Source organism: Pelodiscus sinensis, chromosome 1 (assembly GCF_052426305.1).
Source record: "Pelodiscus sinensis isolate ZL-2025 chromosome 1, ASM5242630v1, whole genome shotgun sequence".
NCBI classification, from domain to species: Eukaryota; Metazoa; Chordata; order Testudines; family Trionychidae; genus Pelodiscus; species Pelodiscus sinensis.
In genome coordinates, this window is record NC_143052.1 from 210,324,246 (window position 1) to 210,351,382 (window position 27,137).

At 40.4% G+C, this 27,137-nt stretch overlaps 1 protein-coding gene across 7 annotated transcripts; it reads right to left on the reverse strand.

The window, feature by feature from the left end:
- Window positions 1–48: 48 nt before the first annotated feature.
- Window positions 49–25,675, reverse strand: ZFX (zinc finger protein X-linked). 7 transcript variants are annotated; one of them, XM_006112508.5, is made up of 11 exons: window positions 22,520–25,058; window positions 22,387–22,437; window positions 20,469–20,555; window positions 19,453–19,541; window positions 18,366–18,932; window positions 14,274–14,333; window positions 9,489–9,638; window positions 9,156–9,299; window positions 8,925–9,059; window positions 3,628–3,768; window positions 49–1,767 (listed from the first exon to the last, which is right to left on the reverse strand). In XM_006112508.5, the coding sequence occupies exons 4-11, from the start codon at window positions 19,511–19,513 to the stop codon at window positions 581–583; spliced, it is 2,445 nt and encodes an 814-aa protein (XP_006112570.1). In that variant the 5' UTR covers window positions 19,514–19,541; window positions 20,469–20,555; window positions 22,387–22,437; window positions 22,520–25,058; the 3' UTR covers window positions 49–580. The 7 variants fall into 7 exon arrangements, with proteins under 7 accessions (XP_006112570.1, XP_006112573.1, XP_075769409.1 ...); XM_006112511.5 differs by lacking the exon at window positions 20,469–20,555; XM_075913294.2 differs by having other exon boundaries at window positions 20,469–22,437.
- Window positions 25,676–27,137: the final 1,462 nt, after the last annotated feature.

The window sequence follows — 27,137 nt, forward strand, 5'->3', positions numbered from 1 at the left end:
TGAATTAAAACGCAGAATGTACTTTTTGTTCAGCAATACTAAATAGAATTGTTCAAATGTAAAGTTTTTAATTTGCCATAAGTTCTGAATACACTAAACAAGACAAACAGGTTGGCCCTAATAACATTATTCTTGACATTAAAATTCCCCAGGTTATTTTATACATGTCTGACAATATTATCAAGAGAAAATTTAAAATATTTTTAAAATTCACAACAAAACTGCATTAACATGGACACTGTGAGTACCAACAAAGTCAGTAAGATAAATGTTTAAATAAGCTATTACGGTTGAAAAATTCAGTATGAGACAGGGTTTACTTTATTAAATGCAACTTTATTGTTGCCATCTTTTCCTCATTTATTAAACAAACTGAATAGAATTGAGAACACGCTATTGAACAAAATGTATAAAAGTCAACTAGAAGCAATAATCCTATTTGTATACAGCAATAAATCAAATGCACAGTATTTTTGTTTATTTTTTTTCTTTGTGTAATCGCAGGTGATTGGCTTTAAAATAAGCTGTCTGAAAAGCAATATCCTTTACAACTCCAAGCCACAAGTCTGCAAAAGAGACTTTAAGGCAGCCCAATATCTTTATGATGCCGCATAATGTGCTGGTTCTTCTCTGAAGGCCGTCGGAAACCTTTCTTGCAGTACTCACAACGATGAGGGTAGTCTTTTGTATGAATAGAAATAACATGCCGCTTGAAGCCTGAGGCATCTGTAGTGCTATACTCACAGTACTCACATTGATAAACTTTCCTGCCACTGTGTGTTTTCATGTGTTTTTTTAGCTCATTTTGTTGCCTAAACCCTTTTCTACATCTCTTACACCTGAATGGAAGATCCTTTGTGTGAACTGAGAGAATGTGGCGACTTAGAATAAACGGATCCGCAATCTTAAAGTCACAATGTCTGCATTGGTGCAATTTTTTACCCTTATGGGCTGCCACATGTTTTTTCAGTTCTGAGGGCCTATGAAAGCCTTTATCACACATATCACACTTATGAGGATAATCCTTTGTGTGGACTGATATTATATGTCGTTTCAAATCACTTGAGTTTGAGCTCTTGTGGTCACAATGCAAACACTGGTGTGTTTTGCTTTCTTGATGTATAAGTACATGCTGCTGCAACTCTTTGGTATCTGAAAAAGTCTGAAAACAAATATCACACTTGAATGGCATTTCCTTACTATGTTTAGTCTTTACATGAGTTTTCAAATTAGAAGAGTCAGCAGACCTATAATCACAATACTGGCACTCATATGGCTTTTCACCAGTATGGATTCGCATGTGCTTCTTGAGCTCTGATGGATGACGAAATCCCTTGCCACACTCTACACAAATATGAGGAAAGTTCTTGCTGTGAACAGCCAGAAGATGACGACTCAGTAACCCTTGTTCTGCTGTCTCATACTCACAGAATTTGCACTTATGCATTTTGTTGGCTCCTTTGTCCCTATGCACCATCTTGTGAGTAAATAAAGCTCCTGCATGAGAGAAGCTCTTCCCACACTCATCGCATTCAATAAGCTTTTCTGTTTTATTAATCAGCTTGTGACTCTCCAGGTGATTATGTAAACTTATTTTTTTATTGGTAGTGTAATCACAGTCTGTGCATCTGTATTTCTTCTTAGTAAGAAGGTGCTCTGGATGGTTTTTCATATGCCTTTTCAAGAAACCTCTGGATTTAAACTTCTTTCCACAAATCATGCAAGGGTAGACAGTCAAAGGATGACCATCAGGACCAATGATTATTGCTGAAAATAAACAAAAAGTATTTTGAAATTAACAGTCAAACATACTTCAAAGCATTTCATTAACATGATGTAACAATAAGTAATACTGTTAACTGAATCTAAAGTGAGTTACTTCCATTCATGTTAAGTTCACTTTAACTTTTTTTCTGCACTAATCATAAAGCATCAATAGTCAGAATTTCCCAAAAGTAACAAGTGCAGACTCAATACTCTGCATTTAGTGGTACTGTCAAATATAAAACATACAGAAAGAAGGGTGTCTTTACAACCAATGAATCAATGTCACACAGACCACATGAAATAAATTTGTAAAAATTCAATAAGGAATAATTTAACATGTCAGTGATTACAGCTTCTTCAACAGTCTCTCAAAATTGTCTTAATTAGAATCTCTAACTTTTATTCAAAGACAGAAAAATTTACATTACAGGACAACTTCTATGAGCTAACAACATAACCTCACAAAGCAAACTATTTATGTTCTCCTTAACATTCCAGATTTTCAAGTTATCCTTTTTTTAAAAAAAGGAAGTCCATTCATACCACACACACTCCTACACAATATCATTTCTGTAACATATTGTGCATTGCTTGCTATGAGATCAGATAGCAATATGTGGTTTTTTTCTCTATATGAATGGCAAGGAGTTAGCAGTCATTTCTTTTGGAAGCAGAATTTACAAGTGTTATTTATGTCTTTTTCTTCTCAAGATTATACTACTGTAATGAAATCTACATGGGATTACACATTAAAGCCACACAGACTGAAGTTGGTACAAAACTTATCAGTTCATTTATTAAGCAGAACATCACCCTGTGAGCATTTTATATTGGTGCCCCATCATCTGCACTAAATGGCCAAAGACCTATATACCTGAAAGACTTAACTCCCTCCTCATGTCATATGTCTCAGTTACAAGCAGGAGACATGTTCAAGCTGGACTCCTCTTGGTATGAATGGGAGTGGGTCAACAGGAGAAAATTTTATGTAAGGGCTCCTCAGCTTTGAAACTCATTTCCTGATATCTGACCAAATTAGCCAGAATTTGATGACCTTCTGGGCACTCTGTGAAACACATTTTCCTCCAAATAGGAGTGAATTATCAGGGTAGTTGGCAATGCAAAAGGAAGGATCTTTAATTTGCCTAGTCTGCTACTTGGGAGCTACATAAGATGGAACTGCTGCAGTTTAGTTACAATGGAAAGGTACCCTTTTTTTGTTAGAAAAATAAATAATTCAGTGAAGGTAGAAGCCTACTGATGTCAACACCATGCAGCTGCTCTTCTGGTTTCAAACAAAGATTCTGAAAAGAGCCATGAGGTAAATTATTTCACAATTATTGTAAGTTTAAGAGACATGAGAGAAGTGTACAGAATTTATATCGGATAAAATAACTTATGATACTCAGACTCATTTAGTTACTTGTTAAATTAACTGCCATAATTAACTTTACTGAGTTTACTGTCTATACAAAAAGACAAACAGCTTTTTAGAAAGATGCCATTTACACCAATGTTTCATTTGGCCAAGATCAGCTTTTTAAAAAGGTTACATATGCTAGTCAATTCAAATCTGTACATCAAGTTAAATGTATATTGCTTTTGTTTTGGCTGAGAGTTCACTTCCATTTGAAGTTGTGATGTTAAATTTTCCTAACATTTTGTTTCAGAATTTTCAGAAAATACAAGCTGGATATGTCAGCAGAACATCCTGCCAACAAATCATAGAAGCAAAGTAACCATATTCACTCTAAAGAATGGTGTGTATTCAAAACCTCAGTGGCAATGCACAACCATGTACCTTTATGGAGGTACTTTTATGGCCTTATCATTGAATTACCTAAGCATCTAAGTACTTACCTGTTTGGTACTGCCTGGATTCAGGTCTCCTCCTTTTCTTTGGTTTTTGTTTAGCTAGTCTCCCAAGTCCAGAAGACTCATCTATGTGCAAGAGAGCACTTGCAGTGCCGTTCCGGCTTTCAATCCCATCAGTATTATTACCTAATAAGATAGATTGAAATTACTTACTACTATCACTCTATAATGATAAACAAAAAATAGGCAAAAGACCCTTTTAACCTAATAAGTTTTAGCTAAACTATGATAATTTGGTTAAACCAAATGGGCATTAAAATTAATTGATCCACAAGTACTTGTCTCAGCATATGAAAACATCTAGAGCTACAGCTATGTAATTGAGAACTGAATGGTAGAGGTATGGATTTATATGGGGAAGGATCTGGATTCAAATCCAATGCAGTTTACAGAAAAACTTAAGTCTCTTTTACATAGGTTTCTTTCTTTCTAATCTCAATATTGCATTTTAAAAAAAGATTTTTGCCACATATTTCTGGTAAGTAATTCTGTACAAAGAATTTCTAATCTCAGGGAACAGGCAAAAGTCATGCTATTTAGACCCAATATCCATTATTCTATTAGAATTCAATCCTGTAAAACAGTGGTTCCCAACCTGTAAGGGCACTGGAGGGGGTCCACAGAAAGTTTTTAAAAGTAAGGATCAGGCCAACCATGATAAGCCCGATCCTTACTCCCCCTCTACCCCGGATTGCAGGGCAGTGGAGCAGCAGCCATGCACATTGGGATGCGGCTTGCTTTTGATGCCATCTCCAGAAGCTAAGGGAGCAAGGGGCAAGTGTTTGCAGGATGTGCATGTCTCTCACATCTGACTGGTGTGTGTGAGGCATGCACAGCATGCAAGCACTTTCCCCTTGCTCCCTTAGAATCCAGGGAACGGGATCAAAAACAAGCCGTGTCCTGGCAAACATGGTGGCTCTCCTCCCCCACACTCCCAAAGTTCCACCTTTTCCCCTTACGCTCCCAAAGTTCCACCCTTGAGGAGCTAGCAGCCCTTGGACCACAGGAATCCCCTCGCTCTGTGGATGGGCAGGGGACAGAGGGGACAGGAGCTGAGGAAGCAGTGCAGGTGAACAGTAGCCAATTGGACCCGAGAAGCTCCATGCTCAGTTACTTTTTACTAATTTTTTCTCTTTTTGTGAACATTTCACCCTGCTCTAGCCGTTCAAAAGCTATTAGAGTGGCAGGAAGGGTTTAACTGGCTAGCAAAAATGGATTGTTTGGCAGGGTCTGTGAAATTTTAATAGATTGAAAAGGGGTCCATATGTTCAAAAAGATTGGGAACCGGTCCTGTAAAACCTTTACAAGTGAATGCCCATTCAGTTCAAGCCAAATGACTTGACTTGAAAAAAAAACCAGAAGTTTCACATGCAGAGGCTTTGCAGGATTGGATATGTAAGTTTAGGAATCATTTCTGAATGCGCCAGCGATTCTCATAAGTAGAAGAACAACATAAATATACGTAACTCTCACTCTACTCAAATCTGGAGATTTAACTTTGTATAAATTAATTTTGAAGAGAGTGAACAGTGCGCTGAACACTGTATAAAAACAAAGAGAAGGATACAGCCCTTCCCCCAAGAAGCTTACATTCAATATACATAAATAGTAGAATGACATAAAATGCACCAGATAATGGGTTTAACTACAAGTGAAATAATTAAAGATATTTGCTTTCTATTTAACAACACATCTTTTGTTGGTTGTTGAAGGCTGATAAGCAGTGTTCCCTTTAACTTTTTCCATCCACATGCAGAATAAATTTTGTTATGTGCACCAAGACACATGCAGATAAAAACACTGTGGGTGCCCTGCCAATCAGCTGGGCAGCATCTGAGTATCTCTGGGGTAGCCACTCAAGTTAGCTCAGCTTACAGGGAACATTGCTGAGAAGATTTTGTGGAATATGTAAGCTTTAAAGAGTGGTCTGAAGAAGAGTGGCCTCTTTATGCTTCAGGAGAGGGAGGCCATTCAAGGTGGAAGAGGCAGCATATAAGCCAATGTGAAGACAAGAATGGGAGGAGGACACAAAAGGAAGCAGCTAGGTATCAAAGTAAAGAGTTGATGTGAGAGTTTAGAAATTAATCAGAGCAAAAAATGCAGGCAGGAACAGACTCATCCATAGCTTGAGGATTCTGAACTTCATGTGTCAACTGAAGAAAGCCAGAAAAATGGCTGAAGAGTCTGTGTGGCAGGTGACAGATAATTTTGGAAGTGAGAACTAAATTCACACCGGACACCAATAGAACATACGCTGAGGTATGTACACAAGGGTCCTTACAGAATATGACATGACAAAATTTGGTGTAACTGGTCTCAAATACAAAAATTGTTTCCCCTACTTACTAGAATGGAAAGTAGTAGAGCTATTGGACTGTCACATTGCAGCAGAAAAATAATGTGATTTTTTAAAATCCTCCCTAGAAACATTACCTCCAGCACTCTCTTCTCTTTCGAACCTGTCATTGACTTTGAGGTTTCTTATCTGATCTCCTCTAAAACCTCTTTAACCTGCCTCAACAACATCCATGACACGATTTCTGCTCCCCTTTTTTCTCACCGCTCCCTTCAGTTTCTGTATTCTGACAATACAAGCACTCCTGTTTCTCACATCCTAAAAAAATCTCCGCTTTATACATTTCACTTCTCTGACTACTGTCCTCTTCCCCCCCCCCCTTCATCTTTAAACCTCAGAATGTGCTGTCTACAACTTTAAACTCCATTTTGGATCTCCATTGAAATTGCACTCACTAAGATCTTGCATGAATTTTTGATGGACAAACTTAAGGCCTCCAACTAACTCCTTGATTTCAACACTTTTTAACAAACATTGTCCTCCTTGACATCTTATTCTCGTGCCCTTTCATGTCCCCATCCTCTCATTGTTTTCTTCATCTTTTCCAATAACTTCCTCAGCATTTCATTGACCCTTTTCTCTGACATGACTGATAATATCACCATGGTCTGTATCACTTAGCGCTATAGCTAAAATGTCATCTTTTATTTCACATTCTCTCTAACTCTACACATCCAAAATGTGTTTAAATTTTGCTGCTGCTTCTGCAAAAACCTTTTTTATGATCTAGAATTTTCTCTGTCAGCACAAATGTAGCGACGCACAAGCTGGACTCTGGTTTCTTCTCCTGCATCCCTCACAAATCAGTGAAGGCTGCCTTTATTTACAAATGTTTTCCACCACCACCACACCACCGAATCTATGTATGTTCTTCACACTTCACCAGCGGCAAACCAAAGGGCTGGGCCGATCTGTGTCTCACGTATCTGTGCCTAACCTCACTCTTCCACCCCTTCCGCCATCTCTCCTGGTTTCCCTTCTCCCTGCATTTATAGTCCCCAAACTAATTAGGCCAGCAGATGTTTCTCATCACCAGGAGGGCACAGGGCTGTTCAATCAGCTCCAATCTATTTTCCTTGACTGTGGCTGTAGTGGCTGCAGGTTGATTAAGCCCTCCTTACTCAACACCCTGTCACAAGAACTAACACTCATCCAAGCCTTAATCCAGTTTTACTAATGCAATCTCCTCCTCCTGTATCCTAGCAAATCCACTTCAGCCCATTCAGGTCCATCCTATGGATGTAATAGTATTGTGCCATGTTTCTCAAACTGTGGGTCCCAACTCCCCTGGTGTCACGAGCAACTTGGGGGGGGGGGGCGGGGGAGTGTCACGGTATCATAAAGTTTGAGAACCCCGGTATAGTCGATTAACCGATAAGCAAAAGCTTATAGGTTAATTCTATAGACTACACATATTTCCTTCCCTCTACCTTGCCAGCAAATTGTTTACCAGGCTGGCCAGCAGCCCGGCTCAGTCCTAGTTTGTGATGCGTCCGGGACCTACTCCCTCTGCAACTCTGCATTTAAAGTGTATTAGGAGCTGGACGGGCAGGCAGCCAAGCTCAGTTCCAGCTCGTGCCAGGTCCCGTGAGGTGAGCTGGTTTTTAAACAGGTTCCTCTCACAGATCAGCTCTCGCCTGGTACCCCGCACCGCTGCCTCTTGATAGAGGCAGCAGCGTGGAGTGGCACGGGGCTCTTTCGGAGTGGGCCCGAACACACTGGCTGCCACCCCCATCCCAGGGACTATAGACTAGTTGAGTAACCAATAAGAATTTGTGCACTTCAATTAACTAATATTTAATATTCCTAATCTATCCATATAGGAGTTAAGATTCTGCTCCTATTGTTCTTCCTGTTTTGAGCACATCCACTGGCTTCCCTTTCCAGTTGCTTCTCATTTTTAAGGCCCTCAATTGTCATCTCTAAATTAATTTGTACAGTCATTACTCTGTTGTTCTTCAGATCCCTCCTCAACATTCACTTCATCTTTGATGACTGTGTGAAACTTTCAACTAATAATGGACAGGCAGGAATCCAGAAGGGCTCTTAATTGATCAAACAGCTACTTAGCCATGTGTTCCTATCACTATTACCTTTATCCTATTTCTTTCATTATTTAATGTGTTACACCACTTGTTGCAATTTATTTTAAATTATACTGTAAAACCTTAAGGGCAGGGACTGTCTCTTACTTTGTATTTGGACAACATCTCACATACACAGTCCCAATCTTGATTGGGGTACTTGGATGCTTCTCTAACATAAATGATCTAGTCCAACAAGGAGAAAAGTTAGTTCAGATCAGATGCCCAGATACCACTAAGCAAGAGCAACAATTCTGAAATACTGTAGAGCAACTCTTGAGTTGTACCCAAGAATCATTTAAACAGAAAGTACCGTACAGGTACCTTTCCTGTTTACTTTTTGAAAGTGATTTAATTTCCCAAGTTCCAGGCTACATATTTATGCACTCACCCAAGCACCCCAAAATAAAGTCATATGGTAACACTGCTTCTCAGCTAAGATTTAACTGAATCCTACATTCTCCTGGTTGTCACTTCTGACAAAAATATTCATCTCTCTATTCCCAAGCCAGACTTCATTGTATTCCAAAACTGCCAAGACTAGAGGTACTCAAGATGCAATTTTTCAGCTGGAAACCTGTGTACTTTATACATACATACATACATACATACATATATATATACACACACACACACACACACACGAATGAAGGGAATGTCTGTTAAAATGGAAACAAAAAGAAGCTTGCTTTATAATTTTCATCTTCTTTTTCAGGTATCTGTGTTTTATTTGGCAACTGTAGGATACAAAATGCCAAGGAGATATTCAGATTTTAAATGCTTTTGCAGATATTTTGCTACCACCAATCCCAGCCTTGAAGAAGTGCTTGTACAGGACCTACCATAAGCTGCTGCCCAAGCTATGGGCATAAAAGTTTTAATTTCAGTGTCATCAATTTGCTGTTCATGGGCTACTGCTGCATCTTCCTCCCCTACAATCACTTCCATGTAAACTTCGTCAGCAATTTCTGCAACATCTAAGAAAAAAAGAAATTAAGAATAAACAGCCTTAATAGTAATTTCACATCACTGAAAATAAAAACCTTTTCCCCAAAAAAAGGCCACCTACTTACTTAAATCTTCATCTTCATGCTGAGAATCGTTTACAGTCATATAAACCATTTTTTCCCTGGGAATACGAACACTACTATTTTGATCAAGCAGTCCCACTCCGTGATCATTCTCAGATTCACTCTCCACAATGTCTACTGTGCCTCCTAATTAAGAAGACCAGAGTAAAGTTTAAGAATATTTTTCTATGAAATTTTAAACTGAAAAATAAAAGTCTACATTGTTTGATATTTAGAATCTATGTTCCTTCACAAATGATTTGAGAAAAAACAACACAGTCTGAGTATACAGGATTTCAGAAGTTAGACTGTTCTAAAATGACTACACTGATTTACCTAAATCATCCTCTCCAGGATCAGCTTTAAAGATATATACTTTGATGACTTCTGGACAAATGCTGTCCACTTTACATGGATCATTTTCTGACTCTGCTTCCATGGTGATTTCAGCAGAACCTTCATGTTCGATCTTCCCAGTATCATCCACTACAAAGACAAATTATTATATAATTACATTATCTATACAAAAAGCTGAAAATAAGAAAGGTTTCACTTTATCATTTCAGTTTGAAAATGGTTAAAAATGAAAAAATAAGTTAAGTGTCTTGACACTGCAGTGGAAGAAGCCACATCTAAAGAACTGCTTAAGATTCCTCAGAAACAAAAGAGAGAGACAGAAGACACAAGATTTTCATAATCTAAATAAGAAATGTGATAGGGTGATACAGTTTATTTAAAAAAAAGTTGACTAGAAAGGGGGTTACCACCACAATCACTAAGCCTTACTTCTTCTGGGTGAGTGGAGAAAGAATTTTAAGCAATCCCAGACCCCACCTGCTCAGAAAAGAAGGGGCCAAGTTCAGTTTCAAGCTAATGAATTGTCACTAATACTGGCAAATTCTGATTTCATTAATTCCTGTCAACTTCTCCAAAGAAAGAAATTAAAATATATGTAGTATTACAATCTTATACCTAAGGACATAAAAGGTTTAACAATTAGCCGGTTACCTGGTAAGCATGAGCCTTAATGACATGCTTACTGGGTAATCAGTGGGACCAACTCCCTCGCCTATGGTGGATGCAGCAGTTTGGCAGGGCTGGTCAAGAGCAGCCTCTGCTGACTGCAGTAGAGGAAAGCTGGAGCATCTTCCACCACCCACACTGCGGTTAAACCAGTTAAACAAATCGTTAACCAGTTAATTATTTCAGTGGGTTTTAACATCCCTGCTTATATCCATTCCCCATTATTATTTTGAACTCATGGCAAAACAGTGTCTTAAAGACTGTACCTGTTCCATTGCTGCTCTTCAGTGGACTTCCTCCAAGCAGCATAGTGGCAATATAACTCTCACACATACCCACATTAATGTGATAAATTAAAATTAACTTTTCATTAATCTTTTAAATGGGTCACCTACCTTCTGCCCACTGAGCCTCTAGGTACTGGTACTAATTCTAACACTACAAACTCATAAGCAGAAATCTGGTATCTTTTTAAAATACATACCATAAAATGTTTCTTTGCCCAAATGTTAACTTTTATCTCAAAACACTAATTTTCACAGGCTTACAAAGTCCACTCTCTCAAAACCCTATAGGGATTTCCTCTTTTCAACAGGATCCAGCATTTTTTCCTAGCACTGACCTGACAGACTCCAAAGCACTGGACTTAAAACATATGACATTATGTACAATAAAGTAACTTTATATCTCTTTTTGAAGTTTTTATGGCTCTTTAAAAGTCATGTATAGTTTAGAATCATGATAACAAAAGGTATGTTGTTAAAACATTTATAGAAAAAGAAATGAAAAACAGGACCAATAACATACTTTAAAACACAAAAAAAATTCTAATAGCTTTCTGTAATATGAACCATATACAGAGTACATGATGATGTAGTATAAAAGTTGTAACGGTGTTCAAGTGGAATGATCTACATTAGTCAGTCATGGTTTTGCCATTCATGAACAATACAGCCAGCCTGCGCATAATGCTGACCTCCTTTGTAAAGTGGTTTGAGACATACTAATGCAAAGAGCTATACAAAAACTAGGTATTATTATTATCGTGCAGTTATATCAACCTATAACCTTTATACCATATATACAATCAAAGTATTCTGCCTCTCATACATACTATACATATGTTTACACATACATAAATTTTCTCAACAAGAACTGTAAATTAACAGCTATCACTATTTGCATATAATATTATTCACTATGTTACATTACAGCACTAGAAATGGCAGTAGGAATGCACCAAACATTGTTTTTGCAGGTGAATGATGAACACTGCAGAATACAGAGCTTTTAAAATTCCAAGAAAACCTACAGTACAATCTGAAATTACTTTAGAACAGAGTGTTGAGAACCTCAGACCTGGGGCCAAATGCAGGCCCCAGCTTGCCTATATCCATCCCCCAAGGCTCAGGGTCCCCCCTGCATTGAGGAGCCTGTGCTGGGATGCTCCAGGCTCTGGTGTGTGACAGGATTGTGGGGAGCATCTTTCTTCTTCTCAGTTGGGCACCACATCAATGAGGAGGTTTTGTGTGCAGCTCTTGACTGATTTTTTCTGTGGGTCAGGGGCTCTTGACCCAAAAAAGGTTCCCCACACCTACTTTAGAAACAAGATCCTAGATCAAAGGATAATGTCCTTGTTAACATGGCTGTAACTGAAACTCAGAATCTTCTAAATAGGGGGAAAAGCCAAGACATTATTGGTGATACATTATTTCAGATCACTCCAAAAAGGCATCCTTACTATAGCAGGTGTTCTCAGCTAACTGGAAACACTTTTATAAAAATAATTCCTTGGATTATACAAGAGACTCCAACCATAATAAAATTATAGCAGAGGAGAAAATGTTTTGCTACCATTCCTCAAGTATACTTTTTGCTTTCTTCATTCTGTAGGATTTAATTACTCCCTTCTGAACTGGCTATTGGTATTGTCCATCATGTCTAGATAGTGCTTTCTCATCAATAGGGCTTGATACTGCCACACTGAAGCATCTAACTGTACTGGTTTAATTGAGGCTTTGATATCCTTGTAACTACTTATTTTAGGGTATACAGTTAAAACTGTTTTGTATTATATAGTGATTTTGTAAATGAATACTTTCCATGCATCTTTCCAAATTCTCAATTTCAGTTAGAGAAAATGAGGTTTACAAGCATCAACCTTGAATTTTTAATTCAAGTACATGACCTATCCATGATCTTACCCACGAATGCGCCAAAAATAGGTTGCTGCCATTTTCTTATATTCTCCCTCCTGAAAGTAAAAAATGAAAATGTGTTCCTATCTGGTAATTTAATTTCTCAAAGAATTAGGATAAGTTGCATGTTCTTTTTAATAAAGGACTGTGACCTTCCAAGTAGGTACATCAGGCAGTTGTTAAACTGGTCATAGCCCGTATTACGGCAAAGAAGAGATAGAATGATCTTACTCCAAAGCTGTAAAATGCAACCTTATTAACTAAAATCTGATAAACTTTATTAAAAATTAGTAAGTGAACGGATTATGTTTTGATTCCTCTACACCAAAATTTCACTTCAGTACAATGGTGCATTGCAATTGCTTCTCCAAATAAATAAATTAAATTAAATAAATAAATAAAGGAAAACAAAATAAAAACCTTAAGAAACTAAATACTTTTTTCTAAAACAGCAGTATTCAAACTATGCTGGTGGTCTTCAGAGAGCTCATAAGATCACCTGATGCTGGCTCTATTCTTGTTTCCAGTTGCTTTCATTTACTTTAAAAAATGGTACAAAAATGCACTTTCCTAATGTTATTTTTCTATGTATGCAATTGCTATAGTTGCTACAATGATTTTATGTGATCACAAATGGAAGAGGAAGTTGGACTGCACGTTTGTGTTCATAGGTACAAACAATCCATAAAAGAATCTGTTAATGTAGTCCACATGAAAAATCCTGGGAACCCCTAATCTAAAGCATATCTTAATATTCTCCATATTGAGGAATAACTCAGTAAGACCAAGAGAGAATAAAGGAATGACTAAGAGCAGTACAAGGGAAGACAAAATATATTTTATATATTAATAGCATTTAATTGACCTGTTGCCTATACTATTATAGCATTTACCTCCCACCAAACATTAGATCTTGAAAAATTCTTGTATATGAACAAAATGCACTATAAATTGTGGCAAAATGTGACCATGGAAAGACCAAACGGTATAAACTGCTCCCATTTCTCTACTCCAAAAATGTAGCAAATCGTGCATCTATTCAGGTGTCATCCTATTACATGTAAAAACTCATCAAGAAATCCACACCAAGCTAGCTTTTGAATAAAAAAAAAAATCTCCACGTTTACATTAATTTCACTAAGAAAAGAATCTGGCCCAAGATCCCTGAAGCCAGTTTGGAACAATAAAAACAACATGAGTTCTGTTGTCAAAGATTCTCATTATCACAGGTAATAGACAAAATAGTTAGGATAAGCTGTTTGTCAGCTCCTAGCACAACTTGCTTACTTTAGTATTTTCTTAATGCAAAAGGTTGTGGCATTCATTCTTCCATAATGTTTATACTCAAGTAGGTCCCTAACCAGGCATACTTCTATTTTGCTCAATCTAAACATTTACACTGTTTATTTGTATTGCAATTGATAAGTTAGACTTTCTGTCCACTGAAATAATTTTATTTCCTGATGTAGTCTAGAATATCTTGTAGCCACTCTCTTTTCCACATAGAGCACTGTTATGATGGTGTCCAACACAAGGCGAGGCCCTCCTGATATTTCTTAAATGTTAAGATGACACTTCAGACGTCTTACAAACCCAGGAAACAGAAAACTATGATAGATAAGTCTCCCAGGACTCAAGACTGATATACTTCATTAGTCTGTTTTGATGGGCTATATAGTAAAGTAGCTCCAATTCCCATAATTTGGCTTCTTTCTACCCAGCACAGTAAAAACTAAGCTCTTACCGAAGTATCCTGTCTTCCTCATGATCAACATGCACTGATCTCATAAACATTCTTGGCCAGGCCAGTTATGCACAATACCATTATAATGATTAGATAGTAGTCTAACAGCAAATATTACTCTTTTTGGGGGGAGAAAACTATTATTATGTCTTGCACCTTTAAGAATCTCCTCAAGAGAAAATAGCTCTGTACTCCCAGATGGTTGATGAAGACGGCCTGTAAAACAAAAACATTTTTTATATCTGCTACAAAAACATGATTTGTCAATACCGCAGTCATATGGATTATAGTTCTGCTCACTAGGTCCAATGACTTAATAAAAGTATCATCCAAGAGGAGAGGAAAATGTGCCCCTTCTAAAACTAAGTAATGATACAATCAACGTTACCACCTTTATGAACACCCTTGGTTCAAAAAATTTGGGTTCTGGTATATGAATCAAACATTTCTTATTCTAGGTCTGACTAGGATGTAACAGGTCTGTTATATCTGTTAACATCAAATATTTTCCTAGATTTGTGAAATACAGGATGAGTACAAAGTGTCCAAAATCAGCCTTCATCTCTTCAGATTTCCCATACTGCTTACTTATATTTGACAATTCTTATTGTACAAAATATACTGAGAATATTCAGCACAACTTCTCTTTTCACGCAGCTATTTCCTTTACCACTATTCAGTGACAAAAAACTAACGGCATGTCTCCTGTTTTGACAAACTGAGTAAAATCAGAAATGCAGAAACTTTAATTTCAGTTGGCTGTCCAGTTCTAAGGTACTGTCCTCCCTGATAAAACTCCAACATCTTTCTGTCTGTGGCCATTTTTAACATTTTACTAAAACGCTGTATTTCCATTTAGGGAGAAACAGTTTTCCAAGTACTATAGTCTATGACTACAGGAGTTAGGTTGCTGTGTGTCTGGCCATAATCTGTCCCCTTTTGGCCAACATATATCAAGAGTCTTCCTCAAATGACTTTTTCAAGCATGGATAAAAGGAAACGTGTACTTTAATCAAAACTCTTAGAATCCTTTCAATACTGTTTAACAGCTGGCAGTGGTTTTCATTCTCTGCTTAGGGATCCAAAGGCAGAGTTAAATTATTGCCAGGACCCAGTTCAGAACAAAAAAACTGAGTTTTGAGCACAATCAAAGACTGAGCATCTGAGCATCACTAGTAGTAAGAAGCATTATCCTGGAGGTGGAACCAAAGAAAGCAAGACAGTCTTATGTGCTAAATTTCATTTGTAATGGGGAAAGGGTGATTCAAACAGCAGATGAATTTGCTGAAGGAAAGTTACACAGAATGGAGATCACTAAGACAGGTACTATCAGAAAAGAAAGTGCAGGTTCAATCCAGAAATGAGAAGAAAGAAAAATGGAATAAGAAAAGCATGTGTGGAACCATTCAGTTATTAGATATTCATTCAACCACTCTTACCTGAGCAAAATCTAAATCAATCTTGAAAAAACTGGATAATGATCACAGTAAGAAAACAGGTACAGAAAGAGTAGGCTATCCAGCAAAAGGAAAACACTGAAAGAAACCTAAGAGAAAGAGAGTAGCAAGTAATCTAACCTATGCATTCTAATGAAGAATGTGGGACAGGTAACTTGTGACCCATATAAAGTGAACAGAGTAATATTCTGCCTTGCTATTAAAAGAGCATAACAAGAAAGGCAAAAGTATTCTGAGGAATACAGGCACGTGTCCATACCTTGCAGAACATATGAAAACCGGCAGCATTTGGACACAATCGTGGAGGTACCTTAGATTAAGTCAACCTCGCAAAATTCTACTCACCCATTTGCCCAAGATGACTAACTCAGGTAAACATGACTGAAAAAAGTTGTGATAAAATCAAGAATGATTTCAAGGACTTGGGGGAGGGGATGTGGGAGGAATCAAAGGTGAGATTGATGTTGGTGATCTTAACACTCATTTGGTATCAAGTGCAACTGAAGAAGAGAGAAATTGAGTCTGAAGATCAAGAAATACATATGATGAAGGTGAAAGAAGGAGGTAAAAGATCATTTGATTTCTTTTTCTATAATGAAGTGACTATTCAGATTAGACAATCTCCACTTAACCAGAGGAAGCACTGATCTCCTGACTTCAAAACCAGCAGAACTTGTTAGGTAGGCTTTAAATATAGTAGAAGGTAATGGATGAAACTTTCATTTAGCTCAAATCCTAGAATGTACTTTCAATTCAAAATAAAGAAAAATTATACACTCTGCAATGAAATATTAATATAAAATGTTAATATGCTTAAGTATCTGAGTTAAAAGGGTTAACTATATTACAAAAATATTTGAAAAACACATTGATATCCAATAACAAAGAAAGTAAAGAATCAAGACAAAAGTAACTAGGAATCAAAACACCTTGGTTCTGTTAAACATGATGAGATAATCTCATGTTTTCAGTCAATTACTATCTGTAAGTAAGAAGTACAAAAGGGTGGTTTCTTAGATTTTCTGCTTTAGGGACCATTACGTTTATCTCCTTATTAATTTAAAAATACAGCCACACAAGGGTATTCGACACCAGGAATTCACATGTTAGGGCATTAAGAAATCTAGCAATTTTCATGGGGCAAGAAGAAATATTGAAATCCATGAATTTAGACAAAACAAACTACAATTCCATAGGGATGTAAGCGACTAATCAACTAGTCTCTCGACTAGTTGCTTCTCCCTTGCCTCGGAAGCTGGCTTAAAAGCCAGTTCCCCCAACACTGTCTCCACAGGGGGCAGGGGAGGCAGAGGGGTAGCAGGGACCGGCACAAGCTGGGAATCAGCTGTCCCAGCTGGCACAGGATCCTCCACACTGCACTCCAGCCTTTTAAATGTATTAAGAGCCTGGATAGCTGATTCCCAGCTTGCGCTAGGTCCCCCACACAGTGCTTCTGTTTTCTAAATGTATTAAGAGCCTGCAGGTGCACCGTGAGGGGGGTAGAGGGGGGAGAGAGGTAGGACCCAGTAATCAGCTGTCCCAGCTCACACCAGGCCCCCCACGCTGTGCTTCAGGGGGGGAGGGGGGGAGGGGGCAGGAGCTAATCCTGCTGCAGCTCCTCCGCATACTGACTAATCGACTAGTCAATGGAAATTCCATTGACTAGTCAATTATTTGATTAAACTAAATTTAACATCCCTACAATTCCATTAAGAAAAGAAATATTCAAAAAACAACATGCAGACAATGAGGAACTACTCAAAGAACCTGTACTAGAAACAAAGCAAAAATTAATATAAGAAGTCAATCAAGTTCCATTATTTGAATAATTAAAAGCTAGACAAAACAAATAATCTTGCAATGGCAACATAAACGGGCTAAATGATACAATGTCTATTTGAATGATTCTATGACAAAAAACGGTTTAATAGCATCACTTTCGTAAATTATACAGAACCCAAGAATTTTAATCTGATTACACCATTAAAATATATGTTAGTTTGACTGAAGAAATATTTCCCACAGGGAAATTAATTTTATCATCTGGCCTTGTCCCTGTCCTCCACCTGCACCTGTTTCAATATTGCAATTCTAATAGACCATGCCACTGGTACAAAAGGGCTTAAAATTTTTCAAAAACCAGAATCTTCAGTTCAAGCTTTCTTCCCAGTTATGTGCAATAGTGGCTATTCTTTTTGCTAATAGCGTGCCTTCACATGTTCAGTTTATTCAAGAGAAAAAAATATATTCTAATAGAAAAAGTTATTGCTGCCTGTGTTTATAAATCTAAAACAGAAGCTTAGCAGAAACATTAAGAATAATATTTCAGCAGAAAAATAGAACCGTTCTGTGGTTGTCCCTCTACCACTCATGTGAAACTATTCTTTTGCTTTCTTAGTTGATTTTCCAACATATATGTTTGTACAAATGTATATGCTGGAGCAATGCCAGGTTTACCTCCTACAGTTGTCATTATGTAAATGGCATTTTACCTTTGTTACAAAAAGTATTCATATAAAATATTGTTCTGTAATCTAATACATTAGTATTTTATTTTAAAAGGCTTATTTTAACATAGTGTTTTTCCAGCTTTCTCTATATTAGCTTCATAAGTAAGCCACTTCAGCTGGAGCACAATTATAATGGAAAATATTCATGTACATTTATGAAATTTTGTTCTTATAAACATTTCAGAAATCTCCCTGGCGTCATTTAAAAGGAACAAAAAATTTCAACAGCACCCAGTCAATGTAATTCACTCTACCTTTTACTACTTTCCCCATAAACTTACAGGAAATCATAAGGTAATCTTCACAGTTGCCCTTATCATCTTGATGCTGCATGGGAATTCCGTTGGCATCAATTACTGCTTCTGAGGCACAGTCTGCTACCAAGACTTCTTCAGAAACTACATCTTCTCCCAAACTATCGGTGACAATTTCTGCTTCTACAACATTATCATGAACCACATGTTCCACATGCCCAACTTCAGGTACATGCATTGATTCACTTGCCAGTACATGTTCTGGTATAGACAATGCTGCTGCTGTTATGTCAGAAGCTAAAACATCATCTGGAACAGTGCAGTGTGCTAATGAAACCTCATCAGCTACCTCTGTGCCCAGCACTTGTTCAGGAATAATGACAGTTTCAGACACATCCGCCTCTTCCATGATATCTGAGCACTGAACATCCTCAATAACAACATCCTCAATGACATCTTGGATGACTACAGAGTCCGGATCATCAGGAACAAAGTTATGTACAGTTATGTCTGAGTCCACCACATCTGAAACAAATACTGTTTCTTGAACTTCTACAACAATCTGATCTCCATCCATATGTGCTGCATCAGACCCTGAAAAATATAATTAAACCAACATTTAAAACATCCATAGTAACTCAGTAAACATGACTGATGTTTATTGTCTGTCAGTTACTGCAATTTATCTTCAGCTTATACACAATGTATCTACCACAAGCATTCTGGTACCTTTGACCATGTCTATTTAGAGAGAGAGTAAGGAAATTGAAAAAGCACCAGGAAACTATTACTTTCTTACTAGCCACTGGCATTTATTTGACAAACTCACATAGGCCAATTTTCTAGCTTTCAGCTCAAAGAGACCTTTTTTTTTTTTTTGTAAGGTCAGCCATTTGTGAGTCTCTTTTCGATAATCCTCATTTCAGAGTGTCCTGCAGCAAGTACATCTTAGTTACACTGTTCTGAACTAAAAATAAAATCACAAGTGCAGCATTCAGTCCAAAAATAATAATAGAACAGCTCAGCACCATTCAGTAAAGACAAATGACTCGTTATAATCTACTTTGTGTTTAACATGAAGGGCTTTATTAATATGCTTTATCTCCTATCAGACCTGTTGGGTCAAAGAATGCGTTTGGCTCATGTGTCTGCAGTTCAAGTCCATCTTCATCCATGGCCTTTAATTCTCATCAGTCACAGTGCCTAAGAAAAATAAAGACGAAAAAGTTTACTTGTCCAGTAACTGTAGTTCTCCCAGAGATCCCTGTCATGCCCCCATATGCTTTATGAAAATTGGCTTAATATGAATATGCTTTACTCCAAGACGCTTAGACAAAATGCATTATGTAACATATAATTTTAAAGTTACAATCTGCTGAATCGACGAGGAGTCCTGTGGCATCTTATAGATTAACAGATTTATTGGAGCATAAGCTTTCGTGGGCAAAGACTTGGTACTTTTCCTTGTACTTTTCCACTCAAGTTGAGAAAAGTTTGAATTGAACACAAAGAATTCCCACCTCTGGGATGCCCCACTACTTTTGTAAAGAGTAAGATGGCTTTATTTGGGGTTTTGGTCCTTTTGGGGGCAGTGCTATCAATGGCCTTGTGTGTGAGCTCTCCCAAAGCTGATTCAGAGTCTGTGTTCCTCTGCTGGGAGGTTGTTATCCTAACTCTGTTCCTTGGCTGGGTGACCAGAGCTTCTGGTTCAGCAGGACAGGGTAGTGGCCCTGGTGGTGCACCCCAGAGGGCAGATAAGTAGGCTCAGTGGCATGATCAGCACACCAGTGACAGCCCCAAGGGGACCTCAGTGATCAAACTCGTCACATTCCCTATGCATATGTCACACATTTCAAGAAGAGAAATTCTAACCCCAATGCGGTTATAGGCAAAAGCCAGCTCTACACCCCCAGCCCGCGCATGGCTGCCAACTCCTAGCCCATATGGGCTGGAGCAGCTTTCCACCCACAGTGGGATACGGTCAGAGAGATACTCCCAGGTATCACCTCTTACACATCCCTAGTAGAAACCTTAACTGAAAACTGCAATAATTTGTTTTCATTCCTCTCCCCCCCCCCCCCCCCCGTCAAGGAAATGTTTGCATGGTGGAAAAACAAAAAACAAACATACATTCCCAAGTATATACACCCAGCAGCAAATATATTCCAATTCCATCCTTGCACAACCTCATCCTTTGATACTCCCAACTAAACACTCCTGTTGATGAAAAATAATGTAAACAAGGGCAAGAGAAGGGAGGAATGCAGCCAGAAATTAAACTATGATACTTTTCTCATGGCCTCCTTTATTACTTGGAGAAGTCCAGATGAACTAGCCTAGATTTTAAAAAGGGATTTGTACTGGTAAGACTGTGGATGATTCTAGTTAAAGGCTTCTGGATCTTGAAAAGGGATCATCAGAGCCCTACATAATCTGCATCCATGGCTCATTTTTGCGATGTGGACATAAATTTTGTATCTAGAACACTGCTAATTTGTGGATATCCATTTTATATCCATGAGTATCCACATCCACAGATGCAGATAGCCAGGGCTTGACGAACGGCAGCGAAAGCCGTTTGCCAGCCGCACGCTGTACATGCGCAAGACGCGCATGCGCATGCCGCAAATGAGTGGAGCGCCCAGCTGAAATCTACTCGCCCTGGGCAAGTAGATTCAATACTTTTTCGAGCCCTGCAGATAGCAATGGCTAATTTTTGCAGAGAAAAATGTGGTACCCGTGCAGAGCTCTAGGAATATTCACTGACAGATTGTTTTTGAGTTCTGTTGATGTAAATCAGGCAATTTTGAATGTTAAGATATTATGTCTAGGGATGTTAGTATATAGATGGTTAAACAATTTATTTGGTAAGCCTGGGTTTATAAATTAATCCAAATGACTATACACACACACACACACACCCCACTGCTTCTGCCTGAGATAGAGGCAGCAGTGTGGGGAGAGAAGGCAAGTGGCTCCGTGGAACTCTCTCCCCCACCTCTGCGTGTAAATGTATAACAGTTTAAATTTTCAGTTACTCGTTTACCCACATATACTATTATAGAATAGGGATGTTAAAAAGTGTTTGTTTTCCTGTGTCGCCTTCCTATGGTTGCTTGTTTACTTTCTTTCTCCACCCATTTGGATCGCTCCTTCTTTCCCTACAATTATGTTCTATATTGTCTCCCCTATTTTTTTCATACTACAGTCACTTATTTATCCTTTTTAACTTACGCTCTCTAACATACCCTGCTATGCCTGACGTCATTCACACACACACAGGAGTCATACATTTAACAGACACCTAACAGCAAGAACTAAACCTGTTAGTCAAATATGTTGGGATCTGCTCTCTCCTCATGCAATACCAAGTACAAGTACTACTTTTGGACTGTACTCCAAGTCTACATCTTGCCTAGTGGTTCTCAAAGTAGGTCCACCCAAGTTAGCCACTAACGAGTCTCCACCACTTTGTTTACTTAAAGGGTCCACAGCCATTGAATGGGCCACACTGTTTCCCACAGTTCCCCTGGGCTGAAAATGGCAAACCACAGCCAATGGAAGCTGCAAGGCTCCATGGCTATGGACACTCTCGGTTGAAGAAAAAAAAAAAGCAGTGTGGGCTCATCAGTGTCTTATCCAGGTGGGCACACAGCCCATTTTGAGAACCACTGATCCTGTCATACATATTAATCTTCAATCAGTTAAAAGTTAACAGTCTGATGATTTTGAAGTCCCAACTCCCACTGGCTTCTGGGAGGAGCACTCAACCTCTCTGCTTCCTGCTCCCATCCCCTGGCCTCCTTGCTCCTGTGATGTTTTCCATCTCTTATCCCATCAAATTTCTGGGTGCTTCCCAGGGAGTTCTCCATTACTCAATTTATCCTGTTGGGTCCTTTTCCCATAGGAATAACTCCATTGCCTGTCTCTGCTACTGCTGTAAGTTCTAACAGCATGAAATTGACCTGATTCTTGTCATTTACTCAAAACTGTCCACTGATTCTAAGTAGTAACAATAAAAACTGGCAAGTCTCTGGTCAGTCCTCACCTGATGCAATTTGGTAGAGATACCAACAGCATTGGTGCTAGAACTGTCCACCTGCAAAATCAGGAAGACAGTACTGTATTTGTTTGCATACTGTTAATGCTTAAACAAGAATTTCTGAAAAGGAAAGGCTTACATTCTGAAAATGTTGATTCTGGTCATCTGAGAAAGCTTTCAAAACAAATGGATTTTTAAGATGTAGTGAGATGAATCAAGGATAGACTTTCTACCACTTATAAGTTATATACCACATTAGTTTTATTATTTGCATTTTAAAAACTACCCTGTTCTGGAATAAATAAGATTTGACTTAATACTCTTTAAGACCCTGATCCTACAACTAGATCCATGCAGACAGACCTCTATATGTCTGTGTGGAACCCTAATGGCTTCAATGAGCCTCTCTGCAGGTATTGAGATCCATCTGCACAGTCAGATCTAACTGAAGGATCAAGAAGCTTCAGGGGGTAGCCAAGTTAGTCTGTACAGAATAAACTTAAAAAACAACAAATGGTCTGGTAGAACTTTATAGACTAACAAAACATGTAGATTGTATAATGAGCTTTCGTGGGCACAGCCCACTTCTTCAGGATCAAGGACATCTTACACTACAGCCAGGATCAATGCTTTGAGATTGATGGACCAGCAGCTGACGCACTAACACAACTGCAGATCACTCTCCAGTCAACCTCTGTACTATATCCCTGAGAAGAAGAGTTAGTCAGTCAACCTGAGTTTCTCCTATCACCCCCCAAAGTAACTCAACCCAAGGTATGTCGATTCTAGCCACATTATTCAGGTAGCTGGAGTTGCATACCTTAGGTTGACAACTGCAATAGGGGAGACCTACCCTAAGTCAGTTTCACATAGCTCTAAAATAAGTATGAATTTAATTATTGCATAGTTTAGTATGTAAAACTAAACTATAAAGACAGCTCTTACAAAATGTTCACTATATCTGTTAATATAAGCAATATAACTTTATTTGGAGAACACTGATGAAAATCAAGACAAATTTTTCAGACCTGAAGACAAATACGAAAAAAATATATTTGGAATACAAATGGCATTATAATGTTAGCAATTCAATAAAAGAACCCCCCCTACGAAAAATATGTTTCATTTCCCAAGATGTTATATACATCTTTGGCCTAACTTTGACTTTAAACACAATCAGTCAAAAAAGGAATGAACGGAGAAAGAACGCGTGCAGGAGAGTGTAATATGCCAATGAAACATGCTAAATCCATTAACTAACTCCCTTCCAAAGCAAGCAAGAGGGGAAAGACTAAGACCTGGTAGAAAATGGGGTCAGCATGAAGATGTAGTTCAGGAGTGTGAAAAAAACCACATGCCAGAACAGTGCAGTTAAGCTGACCTAAAGTTCATATATAAAATTATTTTGTCTACCTAGCTGCTGCCTCTCAGGGAAGTGGATTACCTAAGCAGATGGGAGAACACCTCCTGTCAGAATAGCTAATGTCTACTCACTTAAGTACTACAGCAGTGTAGCTACAGGTGTATCCTACGATACAGCAACATCATTTCTCCATGCTTATGGATGAAAGTAAAACACCCACGCCCATTCCCATAAAAATACTAATACAGATAGCAAAATCAACCTTATCCAACTGTACAAAATTTTAAAAACACGACAAAATCCTGATCCCACTCCCACTAGTGAAGAACAATCAGCAAAATTCTCTACTCCCAACTCCTGCCTCCACTGTGAAAAACTTCCATGTACACATCAAAAGAACAACAAAAGTTAGGAGAGCCAACTACAAGATTTTCCTTCACCTGGTCAAATCAGTGTTTTTAAAAAAGTAGTGTGGACAGGATTTAATTGTGTCCCCATAACTGGGTTAAAGTCCTGAGCAATCAAATGCCTTTGCTTGGTTATGAGGGTCTAGCTTAAACACAATTTATTACTATTTTGAAACCACGTTTCCCTGTCCCACTTGATCATTGAGAATGCAACACACACACACACACACACACACACAGAATTGCGTTCAAGATTACACCTTTGTAAGGCAACCTCTCAACTTTAAGTTCTAAGGCCATTAAACACAGTTCCAAAATATGCTTGTTTTAGCTACTGAGCTGTGTATTTGTTCTACATCCCCCTTGGTTCGAGCAGTGAAAGCAGCAGTTTCCCTGTGGCCTAGCCAGGCTCTCGACTCAATCTCACTCTCATACACCAAGTGCGGAGTGTCGGGTTTGCAAACAGCGGGCTCCAGGGGGTTTCCCTGGAAAAGCGCATCACGGGGGTGGGGTTCGAGTCAGGGAGGGTCTGTGCTGATCGTTAACAAAACCGAAATCGGGGAAATATTCAAACTCTCGTTGAAATGCTGCAGCGAGGCGGGCTCTACAGACGGGGCCAGAGGAGAACTCGCTGCCGCCCAGCCAGGCCGCCATTCTTCTTCCCATTGCCGGGCTCCCCAGGCCCGCAGAGCCCCTGGGCCGGGCAGGGCGCGGCTGCGGGGACCCCGCTCGGGGCGCACAGCTCGGCGTTGGCGCGCTCCAGGCAGCGCCGGGAGGAGGGAGGGGTGGGGGTGTGTGTCGGGCTGCCGAGCGGCGCGCCCTGCCCTGCCCCCTCCCGCGGGTGGCGGGCGCCCTCCCCTCTCCGCAGTGCGGGGCGCCTCGCGGGCGGCTGCGGCGGCCTAGCAAGGCGCCGGGGCCGGCCAGCGCCAGGCCCAATCACGCGGCCCCGGGGTGGGGGGAGCAGGGGCCGCGAGCTGGGGCCGCCCCCGCTGGCCCGGCCCGCACGAGGGGAAGCCCGGCCAGGGCGAGCGGATTAATTCAAGATGGCGGCCGGCGCCCTGCCCCCGCCTCTCGCAGCCTCTGTGCCCCGCCGCCATCTTGTCTCCTCCTCCACAGGCTCCGCGAGCCCCCTCGGCCCAGCTCGCGGCCTGGCAACGCCCGGCCCCGCCGCCCCCCGGCCCGGCCCGTCTCCGACCCCGCTCCCCGCGCGCCACCGGCCCCAACCGCGCCGCCCCCGGCCGCGCCGCCAGAGCCCGCTCGGGGCCCTGCGGCCCGCTCCAGCCAGAGCCCTGGCGCGGCCTAGCTGCGGCCTCCTCCGGGCCTGCACTGCGGCGCCGCGGCCTGGCGCGGGCACGGGGAGGAGAAGGCCCGGCCGGCGCTGCTTACCGTGCGGGGTGGCGGCGGGCGGCGGCGCGCGGCTCGGGGCGGCCTCTCGCAGCGCGACTGGGCCGAGCTCGGCGGCGGCGGTGGCGGCTGCGGCGGGGCGGGCGGGAGGGGAGGGAGGGGCCGAGCTCGGAGCTGAGTGGAAGCGGCCAAGCTCCCCGGGCCGGGCCCGCCGTCAGCACGTCACGTCACTGCCCGAGAGAGACCCAGGAAAATGCGGAAGGGAGACGCCGCCGCCGCTGCCTGCGCCGCTCCTCAGGCCAAGCGCCCGGGGCGGCGGGCAGCGGAGCGGGCCCGGGCTCGGAGCGGCGCCGAACCGGGGAGGATGAGCGGGAGGGCGGCGGCTCCTCCTGCTGCTGCGGCCGCCTCCTCCGCTCCAGCTCGGCCGTAAAATTCCGCTCGGGGCCCACAGCCGCGCCGCGCGGCCGGGGCGACGGGAAGCTGCTGGCGGCCCGGGCCCCCTGCCTGGCGCGGCCTGAGCGCCCCCGCTCCGGGCTGCGGAGCTGGCCTGGCTCCCCGGACCCCCACATAGATATTTCCAGCCCATCTTGGCACCTTTGCTCCCCACTTGTGGGGCAAGTGAATGGGAGGTGTTGGGGGGGGGTCTTATGGGGGGTCGGGGGGTTGCATGTGGAAATAAAATTGGATTGAGTAGCGGAGCTGGGGTGGGGGGCCGGTCTAATTCCAAACAAACCCTAGTGGAAAACAAATCGATCTGTTCACCGATCAGATTGGATCGGTGTGATCTGGTGTCTTGTAAATGGGGCTGAAACCGTACCCCGACTTTTACATATGGAAAGCGACTTCTTGCACATGTAGCAGTGATTATTTTCCCTGAGGATTTTTAACACACATCGTCTTTATCCTGAATTCTTTTGCAAAGAACTGGCATAGCTTAAACTGATTCCTTCTGTTTTGTAAACAAACTTACAGAGGGAGTAAAATATTAAAGCAAGCCAAAACGAGGTAAATATAGTTTTTAGCATGGTAATTTGAGTAATACCCATTTTAAAGTTTTACAACTTTAATTGAAATGCTGTTCTGTTTTTTTTTTTTTTTTAATGGCACTGCTGCTGTCAAAAGATCATGTAAACAGACTCTTATCCTGTAAATATTTGCCCCTATGAATAACTGCAAAAATGACTTGGGGTAGCAAGTCTCAGAGCCCAGTCAGCTGAGTTGGGCTTGCTATAGGGCAAAAAAATAGCATTTTAGGCATTAAGGACAAGTGAGGCTTTAAGACCCTCTACCCTGGCATCTACCCAACGCTCCCACCCAAGCCCAAATGTATACACTGCTCTTTTTTGTCTTCTAGTGTTAGTGTTAGCCCCACAATCCCAACATAGTTCATCCAGGCTCTAAAATGTACTGCCATAACTCTTGTTTGTTTCTTTTAAGTGTACGCCTACTGAACTTAGTGGGTGTATTCACCTGTATAAAGGGCATAACTAAAATGGACCATGCACAAAATAAAGAAATTGATATGGCAATCATTCAAATACATTTGTCAGTTATAGTAATCAAGTGCTACAAATGCTACTTTTAACAATCTGTTTAAAAAATTCAAACAAGTGAAAATTTTAAGTTGGTGGTGATACAAACTA

Coding starts and splice junctions, on each gene's coding strand:
- ZFX (XM_075913293.1), bottom strand. CDS start 19,513: ATGGATGAAGATGGACTTGAACTGCAGACACATGAGCCAAACGCATTC. Junction 9,639..14,273: donor TCTTGAGGAGATTCTTAAAG/GTGCAAGACATA, acceptor TTGTCTTTGTAG/TGGATGATACTGGGAAGATC. Junction 9,300..9,488: donor TCCTGGAGAGGATGATTTAG/GTAAATCAGTGT, acceptor CTTCTTAATTAG/GAGGCACAGTAGACATTGTG.